This window comes from Dunckerocampus dactyliophorus, chromosome 9 (assembly GCF_027744805.1).
Source record: "Dunckerocampus dactyliophorus isolate RoL2022-P2 chromosome 9, RoL_Ddac_1.1, whole genome shotgun sequence".
Taxonomy (NCBI): Eukaryota; Metazoa; Chordata; class Actinopteri; order Syngnathiformes; family Syngnathidae; genus Dunckerocampus; species Dunckerocampus dactyliophorus.
In genome coordinates this window covers 32,461,595-32,487,782 of record NC_072827.1, presented here as the reverse complement: position 1 = coordinate 32,487,782, position 26,188 = coordinate 32,461,595, and the positions used below count along the sequence as shown (strand labels likewise).

The 26,188-nt window shown below is 40.4% G+C and overlaps 1 protein-coding gene across 2 annotated transcripts; it reads right to left on the bottom strand.

Moving 5' to 3' along the window:
• Positions 1-3,836: 3,836 nt before the first annotated feature.
• hao2 (hydroxyacid oxidase 2 (long chain)) lies at positions 3,837-25,725 on the bottom strand. Of its 2 annotated transcripts, XM_054787281.1 has the most exons (9): positions 25,602-25,725; positions 23,537-23,591; positions 17,652-17,804; positions 15,179-15,330; positions 11,751-12,034; positions 7,980-8,198; positions 7,741-7,899; positions 4,375-4,444; positions 3,867-4,295 (listed from the first exon to the last, which is right to left on the bottom strand). In XM_054787281.1, the coding sequence occupies exons 2-9, from the start codon at positions 23,551-23,553 to the stop codon at positions 4,240-4,242; spliced, it is 1,110 nt and encodes a 369-aa protein (XP_054643256.1). In that variant the 5' UTR covers positions 23,554-23,591; positions 25,602-25,725; the 3' UTR covers positions 3,867-4,239. The 2 variants fall into 2 exon arrangements, with proteins under 2 accessions (XP_054643257.1, XP_054643256.1); XM_054787282.1 differs by lacking the exons at positions 23,537-23,591; positions 25,602-25,725 and adding an exon at positions 20,262-20,363 and having other exon boundaries at positions 3,837-4,295.
• Positions 25,726-26,188: the final 463 nt, after the last annotated feature.

The following is a 26,188-nucleotide window of genomic DNA, read 5'->3' as shown; positions in this document are numbered from 1 at the left end:
TAGAATAAACTTTTGGTTACTTACTGCTTGTCTCTGCTTTGGAATCCAGTTCACGGCTTAGCCGAATCCTAACACCGGCCCTGTACCGGCAATCTCCCCAGTCTTGGGGGGGTACTGTCACGCTCTGCTTGACAGTCTGGACTGTTTGGTTTTCCTTTGTTTCCACCCTTATTTCCCATTTAGGGACTTTTACTTTGTAGCTTCATTTCCTGTTTGGCACCATTGGTGGCGCCTTTACGTTCTGTTTTGAGTGCTATGCACACCAGAGTTGGAGTTGCAATTAGGGTGTCCATTTAATTCAGCTGTGTCCTTTTCTAGTGGTCGGATCATTTTGTGTGTGCGCTTTGGACCTGCTGTTTTTTGGAGATCATTTGTCGTGCCGCTCTGTGTTCATGAAAGACTTCAGTGATTGATTGAGTGATGGTAACGCTACTTGCTACAAAAGTGTACCATGACAGCTTGTCATTTCAATACATAGACAGTATAGAAAATAAATATTAAAAACACATTTAATTAATAAAAAAATATATTTAATGGAATTGTATTATTTGATTATTTGATTATTTAATTATATGAAATCATTTAATATAAATGTGAAAATAATCATAAAATACAAATTCTATCTATAACAAAATACACAAATTCACAGGTTTTATTATACCTACCTAAATTTGTCCTTGACCAAAAAGCACTACATACGCTCTACTGCTCACTGATATTACCATATCTAACTTATTGTGCCGAGTTATGGGGTAATAACTACAAAAGTGCACTTCAGCCACTAACTGTGCTACAAAAAAGGTCACTCAGGATCATAATGCTGCTTACAGAGAACACACAAATTCTTTATTTATAAAATCACAATTATTAAAATTTGCGGATCTAGTAAACCTTCAGACGGCTAAAATTATGCATAAAGCAAACAATAACCTTCTACCGAAAAATGTAAAACAATTCTTATCAACAAGAGAGGAGAAATATGATCTGAGAGGAAAATTTAACCTAAAACACCTATATGCACGGACAACACTGAAAACTTTCAGCATTTCTGTATGTGGAATCAAGTTGTGGAATGGATTGAGTAAGGAACTCAAACAATGCACAACAATGAGCGATTTTAAGAAAAAGTACAAGCAGTTGATGTTCACAAAATACAAAGAAGAAGAGACCTGAACCACTGTGTACATACAATACAACATCTAACCACTACTATACTGACTATTAACTCTTCATTGTGGTGAGTACATGGTCTGTACTCATTCATTATCAATCAAACACTTCTTCAATCATTCTTTCAGTTATTATTATGCCTGTAGCTTCCTTTTAGTAAGTGAAAACCTTGGTTATGATCGCACTACATTGTCATGTAGCCTTACAAAGCATACCTGGAAGAACAAGAGGTGAATAAATGTATTGCAATTGATGTGAAACTGATGAGGGGTAGGATTAAATAAGCTTTGCTTCTTCCTACTCCTTTTTGGACATGCAAAACTGTGAACTGTATTGTGTGATGTACTACTGTTTGACTTGTATGCATGTTCACCTGTGAGCTGTCCACCACAATCCTGAGTTGCTTCTACAGATGCACTATCGAAAGTGTCCTTACCGCCTCCATCACTGTTTGGTACGGTAACTGTACAACACGTGATAGGAAGGCACTCCAGCGGGTGATCAAGACCTCACAGAACATTGTTGGGGCAGCCCTCCCCTCACTGCAAGACATTTATAAATCTAGAGTCCTACGCAGAACACACAACCTCATCAAGGACAGCACACATCCACAACACTCACTATTCACACTCCTACCGTCAGGCAGACGCTACAGGAGTTTGAAGTCCAGGACCACAAGGCTGGCAAACAGCTTTTACCCACAGGCCATCAGGCTCCTCAACGAAGCACTCGCACACGCCGCACGCAACACACGCACACACTCATAGCACTTTATTTATTTATTTATTTGTATTATTTACTTGTATTAATGTCTCGTCTGTTGTTGTTGCTTAATTTATTGGTATATATGTTTATGTGTTTATGTTTCTTATGTTCTTATTCTTTCATTTGTTTTCTTTCTTTTCTTGGGAGAATGAACAGAATAAGATTTTCATTGCATGGTATAACTGCTGTTGTACTATGCACATGACAATAAAACTCTCTTGAATCTTGAATCTTGAATCTTGAATGTTCAAGATGAATTAAAACCATGAACCATGAACCATGAACCATACCTAAAACAAACTCTTTCATGGTGCAAATATAACTTTACAATCTCTGGAACGAAATGTGTCTTCTGTTTTCAAAAAATCAGCCTGTAGAAAAATAATAGCTCTCTTTTTAAGTCTTGCTCGACAAATACATAAAAAATATGAAATAATATTAGCTGATTTAATGTCCCAATGATTTCCACAAAAAACAAACCAAAAAAAAGCCATGTCCTGGGAAATCAGGACCTTTGGTCACCCTACACATGCCACCAGGGAATGCTGCCATGTTTTCCTTTGTGACCTCTGACCTGCTACTACAGCAAACCAATCATTTGAAGTTGAAATAATCGGAAGTAAAAAAAGAATGCTATCGTTTGTTAGTCTGTGTTATGTCGTACTTTTTTCTTATCATGTCTACTATATTGGCTATTAGCAGAGTAAAGGTGACTATAGGGGTGTATTTCATGTCTAGAGTCTTACGATCGGCCAACGGGCGTAGTTGTGGAATCCAATATGCAGAGACAAGACTCCCGTGAAACAAAAGTTTAATACAAAAAATGTCCTCAAAGTGGTAAAATACAAAAAGACAGGAAAACAAGAAACAAAGTACAACCAAATTACACCTGGACCTAGTCACAGGGAAAAAATATAGAAAAACAGAAATCGCTGCTAAGCACATTCACAGAGCAGGAAAAAAGGGTACAAAACACGAACCAAAAGATCTGCATAAAAAAACTAGCAGAAATAGTCCAAACGTAGAGAGACAGCTGCTGGAGAACACCAAGCAGGGAACAAGGTACTTAGAAAAACCAACAAAGTTATTGACCAGAAAGCAGAATATGCTGAGAACAGGATTGCTGGAAGGAGCAGGTGATTGTGGCACGTCAGGTAGCAATCTGGCAATGAGGTGGTGTCTGCACACAGCTTAAGAAAGCCTGCCAATCAGGCGCAGGTGTGACCAATTAGCTCCTCGTGGCAGCATAGAGGTGTGCTGCAACAGACAGCAGACAGATGGTGACAAAGCAGCACACAGAACATGACATAGAGGGCCCTAATAATGTTAAAAAACGTAATTAGAAGGTGGTAAACAGGTTGTCTGTGCTCTACCAAAAACATTCCATTCGTAAATAAGGAATCCTTCTTGGCGCAAATTCTGGAAGCATTTAACCGCGATTTACAGCGGTTAATTGCTTCCAGACGTGATAAATACATTTCCGTGATATAGGATTCAATTTTCACAAATGAAATATTTTCATAGATACAATATAGAAAACCTGTTTTTTTTTTTTTTTAAATAGAATATAATTAACATTATTAGAACCCTGTAGAGATCAAATAACACCCCTATAGTCACCTTTACACTCCTATTCTTCATTGTTTACCACAATCTTATGCTGCAGGGACTCGAGATGGCCGCTAGCTAGCAAGCGAGCCCGCGAGCTAACCAGTTAGCCTCGACTTTATTTCTTGTAAACTTAAAAGTTACCACTTCCACATGGAATGGGAGGAGAACTTTTTTCACTCTATCATGTCGGGCATGCCATAGCTGACTGCATGCTGTGTTGAGGTAATGTCTCAATGTTTTGTGTCATTACTGCTGCCTAGTGACCAGTATACTACATAGCACTTGTGTTCCATCATGTTTGGACTACTGGTAATAATAGACCGAAACAGCCATCACTTATACGAGGGACGGCCATAATAGTTTACAGCATTATGGAGCAACCGATTTTTCCGGACACGTGCTTAACAAAGACATGAAGCAAAATTTACCTCTTCATTCTGCCAACACTCAAAAATTACGACCAGAATAAAGCAATGGATTTTTTTTTTTTTTTGCATTTATTTTAACACACACACACCATCCACTGCGTCTCAAACGGCAGTTTACAGTACCATATTATCCCTTTTTGCGTAGATTGCAGTAAAATGTTGTAAAGTCTTGGGTTATTATGTGTGTGTTGTCTGGACGTGATAAATAAGCTTTTCATGTTGTCTTCTTCTGACAGAGCAGAATTGTGCACAGTGCTGCCCTCTGTCAGAGTTTGGAGAACTGGATGAGGTTCCTGTTGATTTCCGCCACATTCCGGCAACCTGGAGGATTAAAACAAAGTGAACATCCCACAGCCGAGTGGACATGGATGACGTGACAATGTGGAGCCCTCGCACTGACCTGATAAAGCCATGGAGAGACGGAACTCATCGTTCAAAATTTGCAGCACCTCCCTCACGCCGTCCTCCCCCTGAGACAAAGAAGTACATATTTTTCTGATGACATTTACTTCATGTACTGCCCAAACTTTCCCCACCGATTTCAACAGTCAGCATTTTTTTTCTTGTCACCGTTGACTGTGCTTTTGTTTCTCTTCACCATTAATCTGGCAAAGAACCGTATTTTTAACTACAAATGGATGCCACATGCCTCACTGTTAGGCATTGACTAGCAAAATTCTGTCCATTTAAAAAGTATGAATGTTACAATAAATGAAATCATTAAAAAATATCACTGAACCAGTAGCAATTCAAAAACTAGAAAAGCACTCGGAGAACGCAGACCTTCGCCAAGCGCCTTAGTTCCCCTCATATTGTGATTTACACCATAAATGTTAGTCCTGCATTTATTTTATCCACATATTTAGATTCCTTGACCATGAAAACATACCATGGAAGGGTTTGAATGACTTAAAGAATGGTAACAATGTTAACATGTTAATATTAGCATGCTAACACCTATCATAATAGCAATAGCAAGTATTTGTATAAGTGGCTACCTCTGAAAATGTTAATATAATTATGTTAGCATGCTAACACCTAGCATGATAGCGCTAAGTGTCTGCTCAAGTTTTTTTTCATGAAGATCGCAAAAAATACGATCGCTAATGTTAACATGCCAACACCTAGCGTAATTGTGTCTACCTGTGAAATGGCTACAAATGCTACTATGCTAATGTCAGCATGATAGCAAGGTTAACACCTAGCATGACAGAGCTAAGTGTTCATAGACGTGTCTACCCATGAAAAGAGCAAAAAAATGCAAGTATGCTAATGTTATCATGATAACATCATGTTATCATGATAACATTAGCATGCTAACACCTAGCATCATAGCGCAATGTACCGGGAAGGGTAAATGTCCCAAACAAGTGCAATGACCATTTGGTGGAGTTATAAGCACAAATGCCGAAAATGGTCCTATCTCGCAATGTTAATTAATCCTTTAAAAAAATCCTGGATACAGACGTTGGTCCAGATCATCAAAATGTAATCAGTTCTTCCATATCCCATTTACGACAATTCCTGAACATTTCATCCAAATCCATTCAGAACTTTTCAAGTTCTTTTGAACACAAAGATAAATGCCCCTAAAAACATAACCTAATAATAAATGATATAATAATAAAATGTAATGCTGTTTTTTTCCCGGTGTTTTAGACAAGAAATATGAAATAAAATAGAAAATAAATTGTAATTAAATAAAATATTCAATGGCAATACTAATAAAATGTTAATACAAATAAAAAAACTCCAATATAAGTCAATATAATGATGGTGTACTGTTGAAATATTAATACAAAATTATTGTGTTGTTAAATTGTTGTTTAATTGTTAAATGTTTTTACAAATGAAAATAAGAAAAAGTACAATAAAAAATGGGTTTGGATAATTAATTTTTAAAAATTTTAATGAGTGCCCTACAAAGGGAATATTTTCTTGGTTGGAGCAGAGAAAACCTGTTTACGTCCTTCTAGTATGCTTTGTAACATTATTAGAGCCCTGTAGACAAGAAATAACACCCCTATCTTCACCTTTACACTCCTCTTACCCAATATAGTTGACATAATAAGAGAAAAGAATGGCTATAGTCTCATCAATGTAACATTACTGACACCTAGTGACCAGTGTAGAATACTACATATCATCACAACGTTTTTCAATGCGTCTTCTGAATGCCTTATATTTGTATTTTATGTCATTTGGCCATTTTTATGCTTGAAACTTCCTGAGAAGACTGAGGAAATTTGGCATGCCCACTAAACTCCTGGGTTGCTTCTATAGATGCACTATGGAAAGTGTCCTTACCGCCTCAATCACTGTTTGGTACGGTAACTGTACAACACGTGATAGGAAGGCACTCCAGCGGGTGATCAAGACCTCACAGAACATTGTTGGGGCAGCCCTCCCCTCACTGCAAGACATTTATAAATCTACAGTCCTACGAAGAACACACAACCTCATCAAGGACAGCACACATCCACAACACTCATTATTCACACTCCTACCGTCAGGCAGACGCTACAGGAGTTTGAAGTCCAGGACCACAAGGCTGGCAAACAGCTTTTACCCACAGGCCATCAGGCTTCTCAACAAAGCACTCGCACACGCCGCACGCAACACACACGCACACACTCATAGCACTTTATTTATTTATTTATTTATTTATTTATTTGTATTAATGTCTCTTCTGTTGTTGTTGCTTAATTTATTGGTATTTATGTTTCTTATGTTCTTATTCTTTTTCTTGTGTTTTTCTTTCTTTTTTTGTGGAGAATGAGCAGAACAAGAATTTCATTGCATAGCAGAACTACCTGTTTTACTGTGAATATGACAAAAGTCTTGAATCTTGAATTTAGGCCAGGGGGTTTCCAAATGTTTTTCCAGCGAGGGCCACATAGTGAAAAATGAATGATGCAACTTTGTCACTTTCATATTTTGTAAAACAACACGTGTAGATAAGCTAACAATCACACAACACAATGTTCATGTAGCCACACAACACAATGTTTATATAGCCCTACAACACAATGTTTATATAGCCCTACAACACAATGTTTATATAGCCATACAACACAATGTTTATATAGACATACAACACAACGTTTATATAGCCATACAACACAATGTTTATATAGACAAACAACACAATGTTTATATAGACAAACAACACAATGTTTATATAACCATACAACACAATGTTTATATAGACATACAACACAATGTTTATATAGCCATACAACACAATGTTTATATAGCCATACAACACAGTGTTTATATATTTATATAGCCATACAACATAATATTCTGTGTGCCTTGAATCACAATCGTGTAAAATGGCTGATTCTGAAGCGGTTGTCTTATGAAAAATGGCTGTGATTGAATGAGTTAATCATTAAAAATCATAATTGTTGTTTTTTACTTTCTCATAATATTCCAACATTATTCTTGTAAATTTTCCACTTTTTCTCGTTAAAATCCAACTTTTTTACCCAATATTTTGACTTTATTCTTGTAAAATTATTGCTGATTTTTCCATGCTCACGACTGGTTGCGTGTGTGCTTTTTTTTTGTTTTCTTGTTAAATTCTATTTTTAGAATGTGCCACAGGCCAGTGAAAAATAGTCAGCCGCAGGACTGCTGATTTAGCCAAAAAGTATGTATAGTTCGTCTATATACATGCATATGTTAACATTGTTAGCATTCTTTAAGTCATTCAAAGCAGTTAGACATTAAAAGGTCTCACACACACTTGCACACATCGTACCTTGTACGCAAGACCCCACACCGCTGGCCGGCCAATGAACACACACTTGGCCCCCAAGGCCAGCGCTTTGAGCACATCGCTCCCCGTCCTGATGCCCCCGTCCAGGTAGACCTCGATGCGGCCCTGCACCGTGTCCACGATCTCTGACAGCGCGTCAATCTGTAAGGGCATGTTTTTATAGACATAACTGACCCCAGCCCCAGCGTCACCCCGCCCCCAAACAATTCTAAGTGAAATACCGAGGCCGGGCCGCCGTCCAGCTGTCTCCCCCCGTGGTTGGACACAATGATGCCCTGCACGCCGTGCTCCACAGCTAGCTCGGCGTCTTCCTTGGTCAGGATGCCCTTGATGATGATGGGCAGCCTGGTGATGGATTGCAGCCAGTAGACGTCTTTCCAGCTGATAGACGGGTCCAAAGTGTTGGCCGGGATGCCGTACTCCTCAGGGCCCGCCGCTTCCTGATCCCATACATCAATATTATATTCATTCATGGCAAAAAAACGCCTAATATTATAATTAAAATGTAACGCACAGTAGCCAACCGAGGTTCCACTGTAAAGTACGTTAAACTGGTCGATACAAGTGTGTTTAAAATGTTACACAGGGTATTTAAGTATAAACAATGTTGTGTGTATTTCATACTGCATCATCTGGACCAATGAGAGTGCTACTTGTTGGCCTGTGAGCCCACTGGCTAATTAGCACTAGCCTCGATACTAACCTGTCGCATCGAAACGTCCTTGTCTTGTGCTAAAACGGCTAGCGACCACCCAAAAGTAAGGTGCTGAAATGTGTGGCGTCTGTAGGCCAGGGGTGTCCAAAGTGTGACCCGCTGCTGTTTTTTTATTGGCCCGCGGCACATTATAAAAATATAAATTTGGAAAACTAACAACAGCAAGAAATCAGCAGTATTTTTACAACAATAAAGTTAAAAATGCTGTATTATGAGAAAAATGTTGTAAAATGTCGTAATCTTACAGAAAATAACGTAACATAAGGAAAAATAACGTTGTTTGAGTAGCATAAAGTGGAAATATGCTTTTTTAAAGTCATAATATTATGTAAAACAAACAAAACAAAAAAAAGATGTTGTTTTTGGAAAATTAGGTTTCGGGAAAAAGTTACAATGTTATGGAAATAAAGTCTTAATATTACAAGAATAAAATTTACAAGTTGAAATAGTTTGAACATTTAAAAAAGCAACAGCAGAGACAGGAAAAAACTGCTGTAATTTTACAAGAATAAAGTCAAAATATGGAGACAAAAAAATTGTCTTCCAATAAGAAAAACATTTAGCAATTTTATGTATTTTTCTTTCTTGTAAAATTACTACTAATTTAAAAATGTTTGCTGTTAGGCTTTTTGAAAAAAGTTTTCTTGTTAAATTATACTTTTACAATGTATTGCAAACCACTAAAAAAACAGCTGCGGGCCCAAATGGCCCATGGGCCGCACTCTGGACACCCCTGTACTGTTCGTGCACGCCATGTTTAGCGTGTTTTTCAATTTAAAAAATTGCCTCAGCTTGCGTACACTTGTCATGTTATTGATACACTGCGTGAATCCAACTGTGTTTTTAAGGTGTCTTTGTCACAAAACGTCCCTGTTAGCAGCCACGCCCGGCTCCAACCAGGCTCAGCAGAATGAGAGTGGAGAGCGCTAGCCATCGAGCTAAAAGTCGGGACTCTGGTTTGCTAAGGGCCATGACAAAGAATCCAACCGGGGCTGCTGCGAACAGAACGCAGAGTACTCAACACTGTCCTTCTAACTTGATGGCTAGCACCGTATTTTCGCAACCATAAGGCACACCGTATTTAAAGGCACAGTCTCAGTTCCAGATGCTATTTAACACATATACAAGGCGCACCGTATTATTGGGCGCAGGTATGGGCTCTCAAGAGTCAGCGAAGAAGTGTTAGTGCTTTATTTCTTTGGACAGATTAAGAACAGAACTCTCATTGAGTTTATCAAACCCACTTGAAATCAGGATGGTCATCACTCAACACAATCGTTTCAGTCACGGTGCACAACTAAAAACATCACACAGCAACGCAGCAGATAGACAAAAACAGACAAGACACTACCGCTATTTGTGCAGAACAATAACTAACAACTATGTAGCTCAAACATGTAACTTCAAGAGCATTTGCACCAAAACACTACCGCAAAGCACGCTGGGGAACAGGAAGTGCTCCCAGTGACGCTACAATATGCTAGCATGCATGCCATCGTATGTTTTTAAAAAGGCAGCGGGAGCAAAACTGAGTTGGGTTGTACTTTATTGAAGTATTTAACAATGTACTCACGTTATTTTTGATCAAACCTCATCCACAAATCCATCAAAGTCCTCATCTTCTGTATCCCAAATGAATAGCGGGGCAAGTTCTCCATCAAACACGCCAGGTTCCCTGTCGTCATTGTCAGTCAGTCTCGTTGCCGCGCGGCGCCTCAGAAATGATGCTGGCTTTAGTGAAAGCTACAACAACAGTGCATCAGACACGTTAGCCCAAGCATCCACAATACATTAGTGAAGCTGTGTTCGCTAGCTGTCATCTATCGCTCCCACGCCGCTTGTGAGATGGGTGCGCATGGAGTCACAGATCAACAGGACGGTGACGGGTGGAAAAAAGCATCCGGTCTCTTTCCGCACACGTCACTCAGCCACTCAGCCACTCAGCCATTTTCTCCTCGTCCTTCCAGCCCTTTTGATCGGTCTTAATGATGACTTCGGCTGGAAACTTTTCTTTAGGCAGCGTCTTCCTCTTAAAAATCACCACAGATGGCAGTTTCTGTCCATTACCATGGCAACCAAGCACAACAGTAAAAGCCGACTTCTCGTACCCCGTTGTGTGTATCTACCGTGCTGGTCCCCTTCTTCTCTACAGTGTGCTTCATTGGGATGTCGAAAGTGAGCGGCACGTCGTCCATGTTGGTTATGTAGTTGGGCTGGATGTGTTTGACGGCAATTTTTTATACTGCAGTAGGAGTTGCTGCGCCACGGTAGTCCTTGCCTGGATGGATAGATGGCACCGTTTCGTTGATCTTGAATTCTCTTGATCTGCTTGATTCCCATGTTCCTCCGCGTAACTGATAGCATAACTGATAGCTTGCAGTTTAAACTGGGCTTCATAAGCCTGTCTCTTTGTAGGTGGCATTTTCGAGGGTCCTGCACATACTGGCACTAGGTATTACCTACTGGGGGCGTGCCTTTAGGTCTTCTTTCACGCCCACCCTTCCCCCTTTAACGTCTGCATGCTGTCCTCAGTCACGTCCGCCTTTGGTCTGCTGTCCTCAGTCTATATTTGGTCTATATAAGCAGCGTGTTGGTAGGAAATGCTTCCAGTCAGTCAGGCGGAGTGCTCATCAAAGTCACACAACAACATGAACAGATTTTGAAACTCGGTGCACACACAAGGCGCTCTGCATTATAAGGCGCCCCATCCATTTTGGAGAAAAATGTAAGACTTTTAAGTGTGCCTTATGGTCATGAAAATATGGTACATTGTAAATATTTACGGTGACAAAAGTCTTCATTTATATCCACGGCTGCTGTTTTTGGATTCGGAATCAAAAAGAACCTTGTTCAGGAGATGGACCGAAGACTAAAACAAAACTCCAAATGTGAAATGTGGTAAGAGTTCTTTTCACCGTGTTGAGGAGTTTTGCGGTTATAAAAGAATCAGAATCAAGTCAATGACTGCTGGCTAGAGGTGGTCGATTCCTGAACCTCCTGTGTTAGCCATCTGAATCTTCCTACTGAATCAGGATTCATTAGTCTGGGGTTGTGCTGAGTACTCTGGCTGCTGACACGGATGATTGTGTTCAATTGGTTCATTGACTCAACTCAGGGAATGATTTGATTCACTGACTTCACTCGAGTAACAGGACAACACAAGCGACAAGTCCACAAATCAACCGGATCACTTTAATGACTCAGAAATGGATGCAATTCACCGCCACGATCTTACTAAAGTTGGAATATGAGTCATCTTGAACGTGATTCCTCTTACCTGAAAGACGCCATCAAAGTTCTTGACCTTGAGATGCGGCGGCAGCTTGAACTGGTTCCGTATGTCATTGCGGCGCTTGCCCGTGTACGGCACATCAACGGTGAGGACCAGGGCCTTGAAGCCCAATGCCTCCACGCGGTGCACGATCTGCTCCGACAGCTTCCTGTCCCGGTAGACGTAGAGCTGAAACCAGCGGTAGCCGTTCGGCGCCGCCGCCACGATCTCCTCCACGGAGCAGGTGGAGTAGGTGCTGGTGATGTAACATGTGTTCAAGGCCTCAGTGGCTGCGCAGTGTAGAAAGGAAGCCGTGTTAGTTTAGGAACTTTCACAGATATTCATCATATTACATTTCAACACAAATGCATGCAACTCAGGCCACACTTTATTTTAATTTGGATGAATTTCTCACAGTACTTGAGACATCGACGTGGGCCAAAAATGTATTTGTATTTGTATTTGTATTTGTACTTTATTTATCCCACAGCGGGGAAATTCACTTGTTACAGCAGCAAGCAAGATACGCAAGTAAAGAGTACAGTGTAAAGAATACATATTGACTACAACATGGTTGAGGTGGTGCAGGTGTTGTAGAGCCTGACAGCGGTCGGTATGAAGGACCTGCGGAACCTCTCCTTCTTACACCGTGGGTGTAACAGTCTGCTGCTGAAGGAGCTGCCCAGGGAAACAACAGTGTCATTTAGCGGGTGAGAGGTGTTGTCCATGATGAATGTCAGCTTAGCCAACATCCTTCTCTCCCCCACGGAGTCCAGAGGACCGTTCAGGACAGAGCTCGCTCTCCTGATCAGCCTATTGATCCTGCTCCTGTCCCTGTCCGTGCTGCCCCCTCTCCAGCAGCCCACAGCATAGAAGATGGCTGAGGCCACCACAGAGTCATAAAAGGTCCGTAAAAGAGTCCTGCACACACCAAAGGACCTCAGTCTCCTCAGCAGGTGGAGGCGACTCTGGCCCTTCTTGTAGAGGGCGTGGGTGTTGACGGACCAGTCCAGTTTGTTGTTAAGGTGAACACCCAGGAATTTGTAGCTGTCTACCAACTCTATGTCCGCTCCCTGGATGTTCACCGGTGTGGAGAGATATGTTTTCCTCTGGAAGTTAATGATCATCTCCTTTGTCTTGCTGGTGTTGGGTTGCAGCTGGTTAAGCTCACTCCAGCTGACAAAGTCCCTGATGACCGTCCTGTATTCCAGAGTGTTCCCCTCTGAAACACAACCCACAATGGCTGTGTCATCGGAGAACTTCTGGATGTGACACTGTGTGGAGTTGTGTGTGAAGTCCGAGGTGTAGAGGGTGAAGAGGAAAGGGGAGAGCACCATACCCTGAGGGGCACCTGTGCTGCAGAGTACCATGTCAGACACACAGTGACGGAGCCTCACATACTGTGGTCTGTTGGTGAGGTAGTCTATAACCCATGCAGTCAGGTGTTGGTCTACTCCCACACTCTCCATCTTCACTTTGAGTAGTGACGGCTGGATGGTGTTAAAGGCACTGGAGAAGTAAAAAAACATGACCCTCACAGCGCTCCCGCTGTCCTCCAGGTGTAGCAGTGATCTGTGCAGCAGGTAGATCACTGCGTCGTCTACTCCGATCCGAGGCCGGTAAGCAAACTGCAGGGGGTCCAGCTGAGTGCCCACCAGGGGTCGCAGGTGCTGCAGGATAATCCTCTCCATGGTCTTCATCAGGTGAGAGGTCAAGGCAACAGGCCTGAAGTGGTTAGGCTCCTTGGTACGCGGTGTCTTTGGTATCGGGACCAAACAGGAGGTCTTCCACAGGGCCGGGACTTTCTCCAGGCTCAGGCTGAGATTGAACAAGTGCCTGAGAACTCCACAGAGCTGGTCAGCACAGTCCTTGAGGATTCTAGGGCTGATGCCGTCCAGTCCCGGGGCCTTCCTTGCCTTGATCTTCTTCAGCTGACTTCTCACCTGATCATCAGTTTTGGAGAGGGGGGTAGAGGATGGCTGGGATGGGGATGTGGGGGTGAAGAGTGGTGATTGGGTAGGGGAGGGGTTTTCAACATCTGTTGAAAAACAGATTGAGTTCATCTGCTCAGATCTTGTCCCCACTGGCTTGGTCTCTCCCCACTCCTTTACCATGGCCTGTGATGGTCTGCAGGCCTCTCCAGACTTCCCTGGCATTATTCTCCTCCAGCTGCTTCTCCAGTTTCCTCCTGTAGCAGTCCTTCCCCTTCCTGATCTTATGCCGGAGTTCCCTCTGGACTCTGCACAGAGTATGCTGTCACTATCTTTAATTTTGATCAAGCTATCACATATTTCTGGGATTTCGAACGGTACATTATTTTTTGACTAAAATAATGGCCCATATTTCCAAAATTGATATCCCTTTACATAAGATTTTTTGTAGTTGCGTATTGAATCGTTTACCACAAAGGAATTTTCATCCCTACTTATTATAGAATTAAATGCAATTAATTATGACTTAACTATGGACAAAATGCAATTAGTCACGATTAAATTGATCAACAATTGATTTACAGCCCTTATAAAAACAGATTTCTATCTGTGATGAAGTGCAATTAATTTTAAGTTAACTATGAACAAAATTATGTGATTAATTGCGATTAAATATTTTAATGGATTGACAGCCCCAATATAAAAATACTGTATATGATAATATTATCATATATATATATATATATATATATTCAAAATATTTACAACACAAAATGAAAAAATGATTTTCTTGCATTGGTGGAAAAAGTGACCCTGGTGAGATACGTGGTTGTGGTCTACAGCAATTCATTTCCAGTCCACTAAGATATTAGGGAAAAATCCATCCATCTTCTTCCTCTTATCCCGGACTTTCCTCTCCCCGGCTGCTTTGTCCTTCCGGCAGATCCTGAAGCGTTCGCAGGCCAGTTAAGAGACATGGTCTCTCCAACGTGTCCTGGGTCTTCCCCGAGTCGGACGTGCCCTGAACACCTCCCCACGGAGGCGTCCGAGAGGCATCCTGACCGGATTCCTGAGCCACCTCCTCTGGCTCCTCTCAATGCGGAGGAGCAGCGCTTCTACTCCGAGTTTCTCCCGGATGACGTTGCTTCTCACCTTATCTCAAAGGGAGAGCCAGCCCAGCCACCCTACAGAGAAAACTCATTTCGGCGGCTTGTACCCTCCATCTTGTCCTTTGGGTCACTACCCAAAGCTCATGACCACTTTGGACACCCCTGGATAAATGCTCAGAGGAACACAATGACACAAAATGAGAAACATAAAAAAAACTGTGGGCTTTCTAACTGTATATTATTTTTCCAATAAAAAATTGTTTCAAAAATGTTTCCACGGACCGGTACTGGTCAGGGACCTCTGATCTCTGGGGAAAAACATGATCCACACTGTGTGTGCGTCGTCTGTAGACTGTTAATTGCGCTCTGCAAAGAAGAAAAAGTGAGACGTCACCTCTCGCTGTGGCCATCTCGCCTTCGTGCCAGGCCAGACAGTGAAAGGCCGTGGGTGCGATGCCCACCGGGAAGCTGATCTCCGTCCCCTGTACCGTGGTCCTGGTGTCGCTCACGGACACGTCCCGCAGGATACGAGGCCTCAGGCGGATTCTGAGTGTGGAGAGAACGGAATTCTTTTTGCAGTGGCATCGTGCTGAGAGCTATTTCTGATATAGTGACCAAGTCTCCAGTCTAAGGTCAAAGTTTGGTCAGAGTCCTTGTTAGTTTGTAGTGTTTGTTGGTAGGGGTGTCAGATGACACCCAAGTCACGAGGCGAGATGATGCAGAGGATTGGGTCCACGAGAACGAGACAAGACGAGACAAGATTTTAATGTGAATTTTAATAAAAGTCAAAACTTTTATTTAACCGAGTCATAAAACAATGCATGAAATGTTTGTTGTCCCACAAATTGACGCGCAAAGATATTATTGTCCACGTTTTTGAGACCAAATAAATCATCATCATTATGATAATACATAATAATAATTAATAATAATTAGGGATGTCCGATATTGGCTATTTTGCCAAAAAACTATATGCTGATATTGTACAAATCTCAATTTCTGATTCCGATATGTGTAACATCACATCTATCCATCTATCTATCTATATTGTGTATGGTTTTTCGGCACTACTTTTTTTTTTTACTCTATAGCTGATGTAATGTGAATTACTACTTGTGTTGGATCAATAAAGTTCTTATCTTAGGCATCTGATCAAAGATCAAATCCATTGGTTTTGGTGCCTAACTGCTTCCCAAGTATGTAAGTGCGTGTGTGAATGTATAAATGAGAAGCATTAACTTAAATTTGTTTGTAGAAAGGCGTTTTATGAAGTACATTTTCTGGTATTGTCACTTACGGTGCGGCCTTGCCACATCCAATATGGCGGCGAGGCTGACGTACGGCTCAGCGAAGCGGCGTCTACGCATGTAGTGCTTCCTGTTTCCCAGCGTGATTTGCTGTACTGTTGTTGTAAATAGCCGCTATGGTACACGTTTAGAGCTCACACAGTTGTGGGTTATTCTGCATTATTCGTTGGCAGTGTTATCTGTTGTTATCTACCTGTTACGTTGCTGTGTAATGTTTTTTTTAGCTCTTTCTTAAAAAAAAACACACAGTGAGTAAGATTAGTGTTTGGAATGGTAAACTCTGTGATTTCTAACGAGCTGGTAAGTTCATTGTGAACCTTGGTGTTCTTCTGCTTGTTTAAATAGAGAGTAATCTTATCCGATGTTGGCCGATATCACGTTTTATGCCAGTATTGGCCCATAATATTAGATAACCCTAATAATAATCGTACAGCTCAATGTTTTCCTCTTGTTTACTTGTCTTTGTGTGTTTATGTCAAGGCTGTCCAGCTGTCGTTTGATAGTTGTAATTAAAATAACAATTTCTAATAAAAACAAACATTATACATTTAAAGACAAGTCTTTGTGTTTGTATTGGCTATTAATTTATTCAATACCAAAGATGTACTTATCGTTTTTATAAACCCGACTGCCCGATCCCAACAACATATTTATACGTCTTTTATGTTTTTTTGTTTTTAACGAGAGGCAAAATGAGGTGATGACACAACTCCACTAATGGCGTTCACTTTATGGCAGTTTTAAGCCATAAAAACAGCCACAAGGTGGCAGAAGTGCATTTGATAAGAGCTTGGCAGAGATCATGTGGATGAAAAAACACACAACAAGAAGGAGGAAGTTAGAGAGCGTGGAGGAGTGTAGCGTGTTGAAAGTTACGCATAGTATGGGAAATTTTAATGCATGCACACATGCGCTCACACATGCACACTCACATGCACACACATAGTTCAGTTCCAAATGTGAAAATTGTATATAGTCCATGGTGTTACACTTGTAAATAAATTGTTATTTGGATGTAAAATAACCCCTTTTTTGTGTTGTTTAGATATTTGAAGCAAACAATATTTGTGTCAAAGTCAAATTTATGCTTGAAATGTATCTTTTCACAAAAAGCTGTTTTTTCCCTTTTCTAGTTGGGAACTGATATTTTCCTGAAACTTACCTATGTTCTACTGCTGATTACTAAAGGACGCAAAAAGATAGAAACAAACGTTTTTTTCCTGATGACAGACGGGAGTCTAATGTTTCCTTTGATAGGTTCAATGTTTATATAGCCGTAGAACACTATAGTCTATTCTGTGTGCCCAGAAAGGTCAGTCAAAATTGATCTTTTCTATGAATGAGGTGTTATGAAACGGAACCGGTCATCATGAGTGGTTGAAAGCTGGCACTTAACCAAATGCAATGTGCATCAATAGAACCGCTCAATGATTAAGGGTGTGGACAAGTCCAACATCTACGTGGGTGCATGTGACAGCCCTATTTGTTGGTAGTTTGTCATTGACTGAGGAGATAAATGTTCAATTCCAACGTAGGTGCAGTGTAAATGATTCAAAGTACCTCTTGTAGGCCAGAAGGTTGTCATCTCTGGTGCAGCATTCGTCGGCTCCGGCAGCGTAATAATCCCACGTGGCCTTGGAGAGATGCTCCTTGGCATACTCCTCGAAGTCTGTCAGGCATACCATCGCCATCTCGGCACATTGACCCCCCTCTCTGTGGGACAAAATGTTAGCAACACCATATCATGGGAATACTTCTCAAGTTTTCATTTTACTTCATTATCCTCAGTCAATGTGCTGAACTCCTGCTTCCACGGCAGTGTGCCGACATAGCCAGCAAGCAAGTTAAGGCTGACTCATTTAGCGCCTGTGCTGGTTGCAGCCGAGTAGCGCAGGCACTCCAGAAGTTGCATCTTTTCATATTTCCAAATGTGGCCTTCGCTGGTAAAAATTGGGTCACTCCTGCTTACCATCGCCTTCAGGTGAATGAAATGTTTTGAATTTTTTTTATTTTTGGAGAGAAAAGGCACAAATTTCCTCCATTCCACTAATGTGCAGGAATGTGAACGCTGAATCAAAAATATGCTGGGACTTGGAAAAGAAGCTTTGCTTTATATTTGGGCTCTATACAAACACACCAACAAACCCAGACCCGCTCCTGAAGCGTTCTCTGTTGACTTGTTTGGCTCCATGGCGTAGACCAGGGGTGTCCAAACTTTTTTCAAGATTTGGTGAGGTGAAAATGTCACGGGCCGACCATTTAGCCTGACATTCTTTTTTACATGGAACACCAATAAATGGAAACAAATTTTAGCAAACCAACCTGCCTTTCATATTTGACTTCATTTAAATTTCAAGATTGTTAATCATGTCTTTGGGTTCATTTGAAACATGACACATTACTGGCAATCACATGTTCACTGAACTTTCCGATTTAAAAACAGGGAAATAAGTAACAGTATTTACCATCGCAAACTACATTTCATAACTTCAAATTACACCACTGGCAACTAAACGTTCTCTGAACTTTTTAGTGCAACAACAGGGAAATATGTCAATAAAATCATATTCACCAGTGTAGGGTTCATTTGAAACACAGCATATCGTTGAAAATAAATGTTCTCTGAGCTTTTAAAGCTCAAAAACAGGGAACTCAGTCATCTGATTCAGAAGTGGTTTTGATCCAAAAAAAAAAATAAATTCACTGACATTTTTATATTAGTCATTGTAAATGACAGATGACTTGCCTGCGTTCATGTTCACAGTGATCTGGATTGCAGGTCTGACTCAGTGGCAGTGGTATTGATGATGAGGTGAGAGTCAGTTAGTCGTGTCCGCATGCGGCTCTTGTTAAACTTCATAATCGAGAATGTTTTCTCACACAAATACATCAATTTTCTTAGCAAATGTTCAAATCACTTGGAGCCTGCCTTCATCCAACTGTCGGTAACAGTTGGCGCGAGAGAGCTGCTGGTGTCGACTTCAGCTCAGTGAGCTCCAGCTGCAACTGGTCACGTTCCTTGTTTTATTCATTGTCGCCATTTTAGAAACTGTCCAGAAACGGCCACACAGTGTCATGGAGTTGGACAGAGTGCTGCTGCCCTCTTGTGGGTAAATGTAAAATTGCATTTAGCGTGTATTTAATACGCTGGTCAACAGGGCTACGGGCCACAAGTTGTTCATTTTATGACAGAGGCTGCGAGCCGGATAAAATTTGCCCACGGGCTGCATTTGGCCCCAGGGCCAGACTGTCAGGCGCAGACACTTGACAAGCAAGTGCGCTTGGCAGGGCAAACACATTTAAGGGTTGCTTTGAGCTGAACCATGAAAAACACAGCACACCTTTAACAAACAACAGTGGAGGAGTTATGATGCTAATTTGCAGACGCAGTCCAGCAACCGAGCTAATACGTACTGTCCATCCATCCATTTTCTATACCGCTTCTCCTCTTTAGGGTCGCGAGGGAATGCTGGAGCCTATCCCAGCTGAGTTCGGGCGACCCAGTCCAGGGTACACCCTGGACTGGTTGCCAGCCAATGGCAGGGCACATATAGACAAACACTCACATTTTAGAGTCACCAATGAAGCTAACATGCATGTTTTTGGAATGTGGGCGGAAACCCCCACACACACGGGGAGAACATGCAAACTTCACACAGAAATGCCCGAGGGAGACTCGAACCCAGCTCTTCCCCATCTCAAGATTGTTACTGTGTTGGCCAACATGCTAACCACTAGACCACCGTGCGGCCTAATAATCTAGAATTATGGTAGGTTCTTCCTACTCCTTTTCGGATATTTTGCTACTTGTTTGTTTCCAAGGTAGATACGCCAGCAAGTGAAATACACTGAAAGAGAAAAAACAGCCTTTATGTTCCAGGTGACAATTGCTATTGTTAGTAGTATTGTTATATTGACATTGTTGCAGTTGTTTTCTTGTGTAATTGTATTCTTTTCTGCTAATCTTCCTGAAAAACATTGTGGTTTTATTGCAAGGTTTATTAGACATATTCAAAGAAACAAAGCAGGAATTGTAGCCATGACATTTTTGCCTGGGAATGAACATCATGACTATTTGTTGATAACAAAACGCCTCTCATGCTGGCGAGATAAAAGTCTTTAGTCGGTTATTACGTGGCACACAACCTCACGAGAAACATGAAGACTTACCACCAGTGATTCCTGACGCAGTGCCCATGCAGGTGGAAAGTCAGCCAGTGCTACCACCACTTTTAATGAGTGTCTCTCTAAACCCCACTGCGTCACTGACAGTGTCTGTGTGTGTGTGTGTGTGTGTGTGTGTGTGTGTGTGTGTTTGTGTGTGTACTCAAACATCAAACACTGGCAGAACTCGCATGAACGCCACTGACGCTGTGACTCGCGGGTGACGCCGGGGGGGTGGGGGATGTTGTGTGGACATAGCGGTTGGAAATGTGCTGATGGCGAGGACACGCCCAGTACACACAAGCGATACACATCACAGTCCCACATTTTAATCAGCTCAATTAGCCTAAAAATGACAATACTGGCAAACCTGAAATAAACTGTCAGAACATGAATATTAGTTAAAGTCAACAAGTGTGGCTTCTTCCTACTCCACGGGTGTCCAAAGGTTTTTCCAGCCAGGGCCACATAATGAAAAGATGCATCTTTGCCACTTTGATATTTTCCAAAGCAACACAAGTTTTAGATACAGTATTTCATCTCAGCTTTGTCATATACAGTGGTGTGAAAAAGTGTTTTCCCCCTAATGGATTTCTTATTTTTTTACATGTTTGTCACACTGAAATGTTTCAGGTTATCAAACTAATTTAAATATTAGTCAATGACAACACAACTGAACACTTTGTGTAGTTTTTAAATGTAACTTTTTAACATCCAAAGCTACATGTCCCCGTGTGAAAAAGTGTTTGCCCCCTTCCTGATTTTTTTAGTTGCCTGTTTGTCACACTTCAATGTTTCAGATGATCAAACTAATGTAAATATTAGTCAATGACAACACAACTCAATACTTGATGCACTTTTAAAATGAAACCTTTTATTATTAAGGGATGAAACCTCCATGTCCCTGTGTGAAAAAGTGATTGCCCCCCTAAACCTAATAAGTGGTTGGGCACCCCTTAGCAGCAACAACTGCAATCAACTTTAGCAGAATTTAGCAGAATTATTGTCATTCAGCCACATTGGAGGCTTTTCCTTTTGAAGGTCATGCCACAGCATCTCAATAGGATTCAGGTCAGGACTTGGACTCGACCACTCCAAAGTTTTCAGCCATTCAGAGGTGGACTTGCTGGTGTGTTTTGGATCATTGTCCTGCTGCAGAACCCAAGTTGCTTTCAGCTTGAGGTCACCGATATTCTCCTGCAGCAGAATTCATGCTTCCATTGATCACAGCAAGTCTTCCAGGTCCTGAAGACCATCACACTACCACCACCATGTTTACTTTTACACCAGATGTAATGGGACACACCTTCCAAAAAGTTCAACATTTGAATATTTTCCCAAAGGTCTTGGGGATCATCAAGATGTTTTTGAGCCTTAATATTGTTTTTGTTCAGCAGTCGTTTTGGTCTTGGAACTCTGCCAAGCAGGCTGTTTTTGCCCAGCGTCTTTCTTATGGTGGAGTCATGAACACTGACCTTAACTGAGGCAAGTGAGGCCTGCATCTTTGGATGTTGTTGTGGGGTCTTTTGTGACCTCTCAAATGAGTTGTCGCTGCGCTCTTGGGGTCATTTTGGTTGGCCGGCCCCTCCTGGGAAGGTTCACCACTGTTCCATGTTTTGGCCATTTGTGGATAATGGCTCTCACTGTGGTTGGCTGGAGTCCCAAAGCTTTAGAAATGGTTTTATATCCTTTTCCACACTGATGGATCTCAATTCATCTCGGTGAAGTTGTTTTAATGGTAGGGGGCAATCACTTTTTGACACAGAGACATGTAGCTGTGGATTTTTTTCTCCATTAATAATAAAAGTTTCATTTAAAAACAGCATTTTGTGTTCAGCTGTGTTGTCATTGACTAATATTAAATTTGTCTGATGCTGTGAAACATTTAAGTGTGACCAAAAAAATAAGTAATTAAGAAGGGGGTAAAAACTTTTTCACACCACTGGGGGTGAAAAGCCTATTATTAATATCAACTTCACTCTTTTCTCTTTTTTTTTCTACATTTTTGCTGTGTTTGAGAAAAATATTTCTTCAATAATCTTAATAAATTTTCTTCTCGTAATATTATGACTTTATTCCCATAATATTGTAACTTTTTCCCCAACCTAATTTTCCCAGCTTTATTTTGTTTGTTTCTCCTAGTATTCCGACTTTAAAAAATAAAAAAATTATTTCTTTGACATTTCAACGCTATGTTAATAAATGACGTTATTTTTCTGTCATAATATCACCAGTTTATGCTCATAAAATTGTGACTTTTTTCTCATTAGAATACGACATCTTTATCATAATATTTTTACTTTATTCTTGTAAAATTGCAGCAGTTTTTTCAATTTCTGCTGTTTTTTTCCTCAAATATTTCATCTTTCTTCTCATAATATTTTGATTTTGTTCGCATAATGTTATGACTTTTACCGCAACCTAATTTCCCAAAAGTACAACTTTGTTTTATTATGTTTGTTTGTCACAATATTATGACTGAAAAAAAATTACTAGCACTAGAGCAAAAAGAAGTTTACTACTGCTAGAGTAAAAACTAAATGTACAACTTTATTTTATTTGAAGTTTTGTTATTTTTCCTCATAATATTATGAGTTTATTCTCTTAAAATTACAACTTTTTCCCCCCTAATATTTTAAATTTATTCTTGTAAAATTACAGCTGTTTTTTTTTTCATTTTTGATGTTTTTTTATGTTCCAATTATTTCAACTGTCTTCAGAAATAATCTTTGTTGATTTTGATTTCGTAATCGTATGACTTTATTCCTATAATTGTACAAATTTTTCCCCAACAAATTTTTTTTTGTGGTTTGTTTCAGATAATATTATAGTATTTTTCCTTTAATATTTCAACTCTATGCTACTAAAATGACATTATTTTTCCTCATAGTATTACAAGTTTATCCTCGTAAAATTTGCAACTTTTTTCTCGTTGGAATACGACGACTTTCTCATTATATTTTGACTTTATTCTCATAAAATTACAGCATTATTTTAAATTTCTGCTGTTGTTTTCTCCCCCTCCCCTCATCTTTCTTCTTGTAATATTATGAATTTATTCCAATAATATTTTTACTTTTTCCTCAACCTAATTTTCAAAACATTACAACTTTATTTCGTTTTGTTTGGTTCTCATAATATTATAGTACTTTTTTCTTTAATACTTCAACTCTATGCTGCTAAAACGACGTTATTTTCCCTCATAATATAATGTTGGCTTTTTCAAGTGTGCTGACTTTGAGTGGAATGCATCAACAAATGCAAGTTTTGCTTCTACTGACCGGTTACAAATGCTCATTCTCAGCAGAACTTCACCCCTCCTGACAAGGTCATAACCTGTGGACAAAACACACACTTAGAACTTCATTTCGTTTTACAATCGCCGAGTGTCACTCTTTTTGTCCTGCCGTGATGCCTGACCAAAATGTGCATTCTTTCATGTGATGGGACTAATCAGTAGTTCCGGTCGTAAACACTGGGAGGCAGTGCAACATTGAATAAAAATGTCACGTAGACCTAAACTTGCCTGAGAAGTTCATACATACGCCGTAGACAGCATATTGTTTTATGTTCAATAAAAGCACGATAGAAGGACCTCCTGTGTCATTTACAACCGCTTTCGCGATAAAATACTGCAATGTCAGCAGAATAACAAGCAAGCAGGATGACTGAGAACGAGTCAGCCTTTGGGTAGAATCCACCAAACACAAAGATACAACCCACTCTTTTACGACTGCTGAAGTTAAAAATACACGAAGGACGTTTACTACCGCTGAAGTTGAAAATACACAAAACTTTTACTCCAGCTAAAGTTAAAAAAAAACGCAAAAAACCTTTCAGTCCACTGAAAGTAACACAAACACAACACTATTGCTAAAATAAAAAAAAATACAAAACCTTTACTCTCATGAAAGTAAGACAAAAAACCTCACAAAACTGAAGTAAAAAAAAAAAATACCACTAAAGTAAAAAAAAAAAGACTTTATTCTTGTAAAAAAACAAAATTCACAATGTTAATCTTGTAAATGTACACCTTCCATCCATCTTCTATGCTGCTTATCCTCATTAGGGTCGTGGGGGCAAGCTGGAGCCTATCCCAGCTGACTTTGGGTGAGAGGCGGGGTACACCCTGGACTGGTGTCCAGCCAATGACAGGGCACAAACACTCACATTCATACCTATGGACAATTTAGAGTCTCCAATGAAGCTAACATGCATGTTTTTGGAATGTGGGAGGAAACCGGAGTACCCAGAAAACCCACACACACACGGGGAGAACATGCAAACACCACACAGAAATGCCAAAGGGAGAATCCAACCCAGGTCTTCTCATCTCCAGACTGTTACTGTGTTGGCCAACATGCTAACCACTAGACCACCGTGCGGCTGTATGTACAACTTTTATCTTGTAAATTTACGACTTTATTCTCATAAATTCACGACTTTATGCATGACAGCATTTATTCTCATTAAAAACACAAAATTTACAACTTTATTCTCATAAGAAACCAAATTTTATTCTTGGAAATTGACAGCTTTATTCTTGTAAATTCGCGACTTTATTCTCATAAATTCACAGCCTTATTCTTGTAAATATATGACTTTATTCTTGTAAATTTACAAGTTTATTCTTATAAATTGATGACTTTATTTGTGAATAAATTGAATGAATTTGCTGCTGTAACAAGTAAATTTCCCCGCTGTGGGATGAATAAAGTACATACAACACAATACAATATTCTCCTAAAAAAATCACAACTTTATTCTTGTAAATTTACGACTTTATTCTCTAAATCTGCAATTTGTTTTTCTCAGTATGGCCCTAATACTCCGTTGTGTAAAGTAGACCAAAAGCTAAAAATAATATCCACTACATGAATGCTAATGCTAATGGGTGCTCCAAAGCATCCTGAAGATGAGTTCTTGCTGATCAGTAGAGTTGAACTTTGGAATGAGGACTTCTTTCAATAACAACACCAATCTCGTATGTTAACGTCCTAATAGCACATGATTACGTCTTCACGCTTGCTCTGTGTGTGTGTGTGTGTGTGTGTGTGTGTGTTTGTGTGTGTGTGTTTGTGTGTATATGTGTGTGCGTGCGCGTGATGAATGGTCGTGTGAGGGCAGTGAAAGCCGCCAATCACGCGTTGAATGGCTGCTCAGCGACAGCATATTGTCCAGGTGACTTTCTAGAAGAGCTGCTCTTTGACGTTTGTTGTGTAGCCCAACAATGGCTTGCTGTTTATTTTCTACGTTGGTTTTCTACGTCTTCCTGCACACGACTTGTTTGTTCTCATCTTTTTTTCCAAATGTGAACCGTTAAATGAAGCCAGCGGGCCGACTTACCTTATCTTGCTGTCCTGTCAGCCTGCCTCTCGGCGTGACGCTTCCGCTCTCGTGTGACAAGGTCGTGTCAGAGGGCACACCACCTTTCACTCCCCCTCTCCTCCCAACCCCTGCCATCCTCGCTTCATCACAGTGGGAAGCTCCGCCTCCTAATGCTGCCAAACACCACCCCTACGGCGAGGCACCATGAAACAAGCTTTACATCAGGGGGGTCCAAAGTGTGGCCCGGGGGTCATTTGCGGCCGGCGCCTGTTTTTTTTTTTTGGCCCACAGCACATTCTAAAAATATCTTTTTACAAGAACTACTACTACTACTACTACTCTAAGGAGAAAAAGTTCAAGAAGAAAGAAAGTACAAGAATAATGTAATATTATGAGGAAAAATAATGTAATTTTAGTAGTATAAAGTTGAAATATTAAAAAAATAATCACAATAGAATAGTCAAAATTTTATGAGAAACAAACAAAACAAAATAAAGTTATTTCTTTAAAATTAGGTTGGGAGAACAAGTTAATAATACTATGCGAATAAATTCAAAATATTATGGGAATAAAATCATCACATGACAAAAAAAAAGTTTAAATAT

Coding starts and splice junctions, on each gene's coding strand:
- hao2 (XM_054787281.1), bottom strand. Junction 15,331..17,651: donor AACCTTCTGGCCTACAAGAG/GTACTTTGAATC, acceptor CTCCACACTCAG/AATCCGCCTGAGGCCTCGTA. Junction 4,445..7,740: donor TGTGGGGTCTTGCGTACAAG/GTACGATGTGTG, acceptor TCTTTGTCTCAG/GGGGAGGACGGCGTGAGGGA.